Consider the following 8,878-nt stretch of genomic DNA (forward strand, 5'->3'; position numbering starts at 1 on the left):
GATCGTGCATGATCGTGATTGATGACAGGTTTAACTCGGTTATTTCAGCCAGTATAAACACTGTACAAATGTACCAAGGTTTAGTCAGCAAATGATTACCTCGATCGGTAAATGCCGAAGTGTAAACACAGCATCATGCTGTGACTGTGACTGGCAGTCAAAGAAACTCTAAAACTTGGAAGGAAATACTAAAAACCATGAAGAATTTGGCAGCAACATACGTGATTTAACGTAATGGGTTTGTAAAGAAATGGTCATGCCATACACAATTACTAAAGCATATCACAATCCACTATGACGATTTTAGACTTCCTTCTGCTCTGAAGTGCTCTTTTCAGTTCCAAAATGTTTGTTTGGCACGTAGGAAGTCGTGCTTTGATGAAATCCGTTCAGTTTAGACTATAATATGCGGTCAACAGACAAACAAGGTTGGTTTTGCTTTGTTTTTTTGAGGAACTGACGTAACTGAACTTATTTCACAGATATTTTATCTGTTGTCAAGGCCCATCGATCTTGAATGAAAAATCGAAACCCTTAAATTTTGTCATAATTTGGAGTATAATTTACCGCAAGAATATATTTTTCCGGCCTGGTTTCTTCCCTAATTGAAAACGAAAACATCAAATTAATAAAACGACAATACGATGGAGCGTGAAACAGCATTACAACGATGAGCTTACATGTTACGGCTTGTTTTTTTGGTTAATTTTTGTGTTTTGTTTGTTTGTTTTGCAGTAAACCTGCTCAATGGTACAAAAGTGCACAAAATGAATAAAGCTATAACAGTCGTGTGCAATTAAAAACACCGGAAATAGGCCTTATCACGGTTTTCGACGCCATTTTGACGAGTAGGCAAACACGCTTAAAATAACAGTGTTTGTATGGAAATCCGATGTCAAATAATTTTAGTCAAACATCGCTTCTGAAAAATTCATGAATTGGAAACTTTTGGCACTAGGAAAAGGATTTTAAGAAAAAAAATTGGAGGGATGTAGCTGTGCCAGAAAGCGTCCAGTCGTGTTTTCAACTTTCCATACATTTGTCTGTATAGCGAACCAGCCGTGAACTGGTACTAAAAATAGTTCGCGGGAAAAAAATACAGACAAATGTATGGAAAGTTCAAAACACGACTGGACGCTTTCTGGTACAGCTACATCCCCCAATTTTTTTTTCTTAAAATCCATTTCCTAGTGCCAAAAGTTTCCAATTCATGATCATGAAGTTTTCAAAAGCGATGTTTTTCCTCGCGAAGCGAGGTTAATAAATTTGTCGGGCCGAGTCGGCCCGAGCGGAGCTAAGCCGCGCGAATTCGAGCGAAAAATATATTTATATATATATATATGTTTCGTTGAAGGTGTCCGCACGGTTGCCTAGCAACAGTGAAAAACAAAGTATGAATGACGTCGGACTGTCTGGCGTCGTCTGGAGCAAAATTTGCATACATCGCGAAAGTTTGCGTGCGGGATCAAATTTCAACTGCAACGTTCATCAATATTCACTGGATACAGAACTATCTCTCCAGAATCTTTTCCCTTTTTTCCAGAAATCTTTTTTGTGAAATATTGCATTGAAGAAATTACACGTTTTGTGGCCGCGGTAAAATAATTTTCCGTGGGAAATAAATTCATCGAACACGACAGCGCTGCACGCCTGTTGTACATTTCGTCGCCTCAGAAATAGATTTTCAACCGCAAACTAGCCTGAGGAACTACGAAAAGACCATGCTCATCAAAATAGTTGCTATGTTCATAAACCTTTTAATCTCCTCATTTGATGCCGTACAATACCTGTAAAGAGGGCTTTCCACCCAGCCCCAGCTTCGCGAGGTTTTGCGAGTCACGTATTTCTAGTACTAAAATTATTTGACATCGGATTTCCATACAAACACTGTTATTTCAAGCGTGTTTGCCTACTCGTCAAAATGGCGTCGAAAACCGTGATAAGGCCTATTGATATTCGGTGCCGCTGTAGTCTGCATACTAGCCTCCCACGCAGACGTTCTTAGGGGTTCGTCACGCGTTCCTGCCCCACGAACAGGAACGCAGGAACGCAGGAACGCGTGACGAACCCCTAAGAACGTCTGCGTGGGAGGCTATCTGCATACGTAATCTGTTTTTGTTATGCGAAGAAACCAGGAAAAAATTCTTGCGCTAAAGTACTGATTTCAATTCATGACCAAATTATGACTAAAATAGGCTGTTCTTGAGGCCTGTATAGAATTAACTGTGAAATAAGTTTAATTTAACCTAGTCCGTTAATGGCCTTAGTCTCCTCTAGCTCAGCCGGTGGGAGAACGTCCGAACTAGTAAACGGAAAGTTCGAGTCCTGATAGGAGCACTCGGATTTCCTTTTTCCAAGTAGGCTTGTGTCCCTCCCTGAATAATAAATCATTCTCAAGTTTTTTTGTCTATTGGGAACACGAACGTGACTTTTTGTGTCCCAAAGAAACAGGAGGTCAAAACATGCATGTGCTTACGTAAGTCTTCTAGCTGATCAAAGTCGCATTATGTTAAAATATTTTCAACCAATCAGCTGATTTTCCGCCTCATCGTTCTAGAAAGTATAAATTTTGCACCATTGCCTATTTTTCCATCTTGTCGGTAAAACGGTAGTCTTTGAGGGAAACTCATCACAGACAAAATGCAAGCTCAAGCTGGTAAATGGAGTGAGGTTAAACAAGCTACTGTGGAGGTTCAGAACATTTGTGATCAGGTCTGTTTGAAAGCATTCTTTCTTTAGCATTACATGGCATGACTTCTTTGTTCCCTGACAGTGAAAATTGCCCCTAGCTAGAAACAGTTGGGTTGCAACACCGAAATCAGGCCTAGCTAAATTAAAAATCAAACTGTTTTGCTGTCTGACAAAGTAAACACTCTTTAGCCTCTGAACCTAGAGGAGTGCTTTTTGTCCCAATAGCTGTGTAGCTGGAATCAAAATTCCCGGTTTGTGACCGTGTATGGCCGTTTCTAATACACAAATTACACTCAGCTGCCTTACTGAAAGCGGAATAATCATTGCTGAGTATTGCTGCTAACAGCAGAAATTCGTTTGATGTACTTTCTCACTTTCTGCAGTATTTGTAGAATACTGACAACCTTAGGCCATCAAAATGATGTAATTTCAGGAATGCCATAGTGATTCTGTAAGTTGTTTGAAGAAACGTGATACTGATACATCAAGCAAGACCACATTCTTTTTTCATGTTAGCAAATGAGTCTATTTATTCGGCCAGGGGTGGTCCAATTAATATTGGAAATGAAAGACTAATTTAATGGTAATCATGTTTAAACTTGTTTCTTCTACAGGTGAAGGGCCAAGCAGAGGAAATGGCCGGGATAGCTTTCCCTCAGTTCGTAGCCGAGAGTTATAGAGAACAAGTTGTAGCCGGAATGAATTACCGCATTAAGGTTGGTCCAGTATTACCCCACAGCTGAACAGCTGTATCGATACTAGTCTCGCTGTTGGATGGAAGAACTTCTCTTTGAGACTGTCACAATTCTAGACACTAGGGCAACAAGCTGCTTAGCACTTTAATATCTCACCACTGACTGTCACAAAAACTCTTTCCTGTCATGGACTCTTTTAAATCTTGTTCGCATCAGTTCTTGGGTTAGATTGGATGGCTTCTAGTCCCGAGCGTTTTATTACTTTTAGCAATATAATTTCCCATCACTGGCCTTAAAACTTACCAAGGCAAAGAAAGGCACAGTAAGACCCAAGTGTTCCTAAAGAACAGCAATCATTGCCAGTCAAGGAGCTGGTGTCAAAAGGAAGTCGCTAAAGAATTTTTGTTTCTCTGAAATTTGTCATTCGCTTCAGCATAAACCCCAGCTTTAGCTGAGTCCTACAACCTGTTGATCGATTATGGTGTGGTCATCATTTTTCAGCTTTAACAGCTTTGATAAGTCACACTTGTTGCTCTCACAGATGTTTTTCATCATAGCTGTGTGAGGGAATGTTAGAACGAACTCAATTATCAACTTCATTGAATTATTTCAAGTTGTTAGTTGCAATGGACTGACCCACGGGTAGCAGTTGCTAAAGTAGGTGAGCCGGTCATTCGTCAACTGAAAATTAAAACGTCAGATTGGGAGGAGGAGTGCTTGCAAACAACCTTAAGGACGACATCACTTGCTACTTAAATTTTTAACTCTTGAAAATTCTGATTTACAGGTTTATGTTGGAAACTTGCCAGATCCAGACGCGTCAAGGTTCTGGAACCTGCGCGTGTTTCAGGCTAACGGAGGAGCCCTTACAGTCACTGGTATCGAGGCCATAGCAATTGATATGTAAACTGTGAGAGCTCCAAGCCAAGTCAAGCAGTTTTGCCGCCAATTTAACTAGTTTAGTCGAATAATTTCTTAATGTAAGGCGAGGCACTTTTTGATTATGTTTTGTTGTTTATGATCAAGTTTAAGCTAAGCATCAATGGAATCTCAACGATAAGATTTCATGCATTTCATACAAATAAAATAGTCACTACGTTTTAATGTTGGTCGCGACTCTTGATAAAATTAGCTTGTGTTTTATACCCTTTCCATGCAGTGATGACCAGTTTTTCCACATACCGCAACATTGTTAGTGTCAAGCTAATGATATTTTCAGTGGCCCACACTGCGGATTACTTACGAAGTGGTTTATACGAAGTCCTATACCCATTCTATATTACTGCCTTTAAATCGTTGCTCTTACTGTTTAAACAATTGACGCGTTTATGGATTTTTAAGGCAGAACACTTTTATTTACTTATTTTGTTGCATACTCCTCTATAAAGTTCCCAATTTCGAGCCAAGCAAACTGAATCAATCCATAAAAAGTCCGATACTAATTTCCCAAGCACAGCTCCTCTGTAGCTAATAGATTCTCGGAATAATCGCGGAGCAACGTCCTTAGATTAAAGTTATCACCAATCGCTTCTCAGGTTTTACGTGCAACTCTTGCTTTTTCTCCATGCCACGGAGCTGTATCGAGCTAATTCTGAGATCAACGGGAGTGTTTTGCCGCTTGCATTATTATAGAACTGTTTCGATCATTGATTGAGTCACACTCGGTCTGATTTTCATTATGTCCTCCGGCTTGTGCTATGAAAAGTCAATGCAGCTTAATCTCCTTGCTCTGTGGTGCTTGCAACTGAAGTCTGTGGAAATTTGTGTGATGATTATTGAAGAGTAAATACACTCCTTTTTTTTAAGAACCTTTTTTATAAGAACGTCAAGGCTGAGATTTAACCAAAATTTTAAGAACGTATTAAGAGCAGCTGCCTGTAAGAATCGAGAACTGCATTTCAGCGACCACTCGGTCGAATTTCTGATATTTTGTCTGAAGATACCCTTGGATTAACTATTTTCGAAAATCATATTTTAAAGTTCCAAGGTATTTTATTTTTTGAGAAAATTGCAAGAGTTTGAAATGCGGCCTAGGTGCGGTCACTGGCCGATTAAAACCGCGAAAATTTAGCTCAAAGGACGAAGCCCCGTTCACGGTGTAAAATCACCCAATGAACTTGAAACTTTACACAAACCTAGACCAACCATCTTGCAAGAGAATTTAAAATACAATAAACATTCCAAACTCGCTGGCTGCTTTCTAACGCATGCAGATTTGTGTACGCTACTCAAAATGACCTTGAAACTAATGCTTATTTTCATTGAAATAAAAGTGTTTCTGGTATGTCGTTTTCTCTAAATTAAATCTCATATATCGAAAGACGAAGAAAAGAACTTTATTTGCACCAAGTTTCAAGCTCTGATTCAAACTCTTTCCCACTCAAGGAAGATCGAATATGCGTGCGATACTTGCGGCTCGCAATTCACGTCACGAATTATGAGATCAGAACCGATTCACAAACACTTGACATCTGGAGCCCGTGAATGTTTCCAAACATCACATATTGGGCCCTAAAACTAATCAGACGGACTGAAGACAGCCATTCAATGTTTTTTGATCTTTCCTACTCTGCTCTAAAATAATATAGTTATTCCGGTCAATTAGCCTACGAAACATGTGCAACAAATTTGCATACCATTTCGATGTCGCAGGAAAAAATAGTGCAAATCATACTTTACAGCTCCTTTATCTTCTTAAATGAAGAAGTCGATCAGTAAAATGGAGAAAAGCGCGTGACTTTGTTCCTGTCGTGTCGTTTTGAGTGTTCGTGTTTCGCAGCGACGGCTCAAATCAATAAGCCAGTGTGACACTGATCAACTGTAACTCGATATTCCCTTCGGTGATGTGGGTAACGCGCACGTGATCCTGGCCAGGCACTTGTGCGTTCAGGGCGCTTTTAGAAAAGTAGAGCTTGGGGGCCAAGCTAGGACGACTACCCTGGTGATGATGACCTTGACGAGCTTTAGGACTGTTCAAGAGATCTGAGAGCCCACCTTTCCAGCGTTTATTTTTTCCCCGAAAAAAATCGACGTTCAAGTATTAGTGTAAGGTTTTTTTTTTTTTTTTTACTTACAGTAATGCAGATCCCGGAACGTGGATTTTTCCATAACCACCATCCCCAAAATTAATAATATAAAATTTGAGGGTATCAGACTAGTCTGAGGGTATCAACTTTGAGGGTATCAGAGTAGTGAATTCCCCACCGACCAACGCGACCTTCCCCACCCCCATCCCCTCTGGCGATAAGCGTCAATTGTGGTTATTGTTTACTTTCCCAAACCGGTTTTATCGTTGTTCCTGCGGGTGAGGGCCGTATTTCGCCTATTCATTTTCCAATTTCAGATTTCATGCTATTATTTTTTTCACAGAGTTGAAAGAAACTGGCAGGAACAGCGAGAAAACGGTCTAGGAAAGTAAACAATAACCACAATATTATTGACGCTTGTAGCTAGGGGGAAGGGGGGAGGTCGGGTTGGTGGTCGGTGGGGAGCTCTCAAATATACAGATTTCATACTTTTAATTGTAAGGATGGCGGTTATGGATGTTTCTCTCTTTCTTTTTTGCGAAAAAATCGACGTTCCAGGGTATGTATAATTGAAGTTAAAAAACGAAATGACACTAATACTTGAATTTTTTTCCCGAACAAAAAAATCAAAGCTGGCAACATGGGCTCTCGCATCTGTTGTACAGTCTTTTAGCTTGACAAGGTTTTCATCACCGGGGTAGTCGTAGCTTGGCCCACAAGCAGTACTTTTCACTATTTACAGTTCCTAAAAGCGCCCTAGCTTGTACGCGCAGGATTCCATACCGAAATGCCTGGCTAGGATCACGTGCGCGTTACCCACATCACCGAAGGGAATATCGAGTTACAGTTGATCAGTGTCACACTAGCCTGTGAACATCCGATTTTTTTTGAGGGGAGGGGGCGGATGTTCATAGGCTATGTCACACTGGCTTATTGAATTGAACCGTCGCTGCTAAACACGAACACTCAAAACAACACGACAGGCGCTTTTCTCCATTTTACTGATCAACTACTTCATTTAAGAAGATAAAGGAGCTGTAAAGTATTATTTGCACTACTTTTTCCTGCGACTGATCGAAATGGTATGCATGCATTAGGATGGGTACTACTAGTAGTTCGGCTGGCCCGGTTTCATGAAATCTCGCCTGTCCTCATGCACCAATATTTCCTTTGTGCAAATTTCGATGTGTTCGTGTACATGCTAGCCCCGGTTATCGAGATCTCCGTCGGTTTTTTCGTCCGAAATCTCGGTTCCCATATAAATACTCCAGTGCGGTTACTTGCAGGCAAATCTAAAACTTGCCGTTACTGATAAATTATAGTCTTGACCTAGTCATAAAAAATTCATTACCAAGCAACTACGACTGGAAACGACAAAACTTTATGGGGATGATCTTTTTATGTTCGGCCGCCTGTGGCTGCTTCACAGTCGGCGGAGGATTTCGACAAACAGTTCAAAGGAGGAAGAGAAGGTCAAAGCGAAAAAACGAGCCTTCTCGCTCTCGATAACGGGGCTGAAATTTTCAATATAAACAGAAGACACAATTTGTCTCGGTACCGAGATCACATCGGAACAGGCCCTGAGCTACAGGGGACTCATGAAGCTCGGCAGGTCATCTGCAATATAGGTTCATTTGACAAACATCCTGATTACCACTAGGATTTGATTGTAGCCCGGTGAAGCATTTAGAGTAATGCTGGATCGCACTGAGTACTTCTTCCCAGCCTGTTTTTATTCAGATATCAACGCAGCATTTCTGCATTATCACTGGCTTTAATTGGAAATTGATATTCGGGGGGGGGGGGGGGGTACTTCCTTATAAGAGGCTAATGGGAATGTGCCGCTGGATGGGGTCGCATTTTCACGACTGGTTTGACTAGAATGGGGTTGCATTTTCAATAGAGTTACTAGAGTGGGGTCGCACATTTTCGGATTTTTGGGGTAAAAAAATTCTATCAAGTAGGGATTCAAAATGGTTTCGGTTAAAAAGTTCAGAAAGTTGTTGTTTATTAAATGTAACAATCACCTCGAATTACACTCCGTTCTTGAAAGTAGATGTATAAATAGAAAGTGACTTAGATGGGATCGCGAAAATTACATTTTCCCAAAAAGTGACTAAGATGGGGTCTATAACTGGCCACAAAATAGACTATAATGGGGCAGGGGCTCTGAGAGGCCAGCGGCACATACCCAGCAAAACTGAACCCAATATATAGTACTATATCCTCACTGTCTATTACTTACCACATCATGAAACTAAGGTGTCGTCCACACGTATCCGGAAATTTGTGAAAACGCAAATTTTTTTTTACGAATACGGCTTGCGTCCACACGTATCCAGCGTATTTTCCGGCCGTATCCGGAAATTTTTGAAAACGCTCTCCAGAGTGGAAATTTTTTTATCCGATACGAATACGTATACGTGTGGACAGTCGTATCCGGAAATTTTTGAATACGCTTTCGTC

General features: G+C 40.7%; 1 protein-coding gene across 1 annotated transcript; it reads left to right on the plus strand.

Annotated features, from left to right (window-relative positions):
* The first annotated feature begins 2,453 nt into the window (after positions 1-2,453).
* LOC146456347 (stefin-C-like) lies at positions 2,454-4,475 on the plus strand. The gene is made up of 3 exons (XM_085093279.1): positions 2,454-2,712; positions 3,306-3,407; positions 4,174-4,475. The coding sequence occupies exons 1-3, from the start codon at positions 2,641-2,643 to the stop codon at positions 4,291-4,293; spliced, it is 294 nt and encodes a 97-aa protein (XP_084949405.1). The 5' UTR covers positions 2,454-2,640; the 3' UTR covers positions 4,294-4,475.
* The last annotated feature ends 4,403 nt before the right edge of the window (positions 4,476-8,878 follow it).

Source organism: Pavona decussata, unplaced genomic scaffold (genome assembly GCF_977016875.1).
Source record: "Pavona decussata unplaced genomic scaffold, jaPavDecu1.1 SCAFFOLD_258, whole genome shotgun sequence".
NCBI lineage: Eukaryota > Metazoa > Cnidaria > Anthozoa > Scleractinia > Agariciidae > Pavona > Pavona decussata.

Coding starts and splice junctions, on each gene's coding strand:
- LOC146456347 (XM_085093279.1), top strand. CDS start 2,641: ATGCAAGCTCAAGCTGGTAAATGGAGTGAGGTTAAACAAGCTACTGTG. Junction 2,713..3,305: donor TTCAGAACATTTGTGATCAG/GTCTGTTTGAAA, acceptor TTTCTTCTACAG/GTGAAGGGCCAAGCAGAGGA. Junction 3,408..4,173: donor GAATGAATTACCGCATTAAG/GTTGGTCCAGTA, acceptor TCTGATTTACAG/GTTTATGTTGGAAACTTGCC.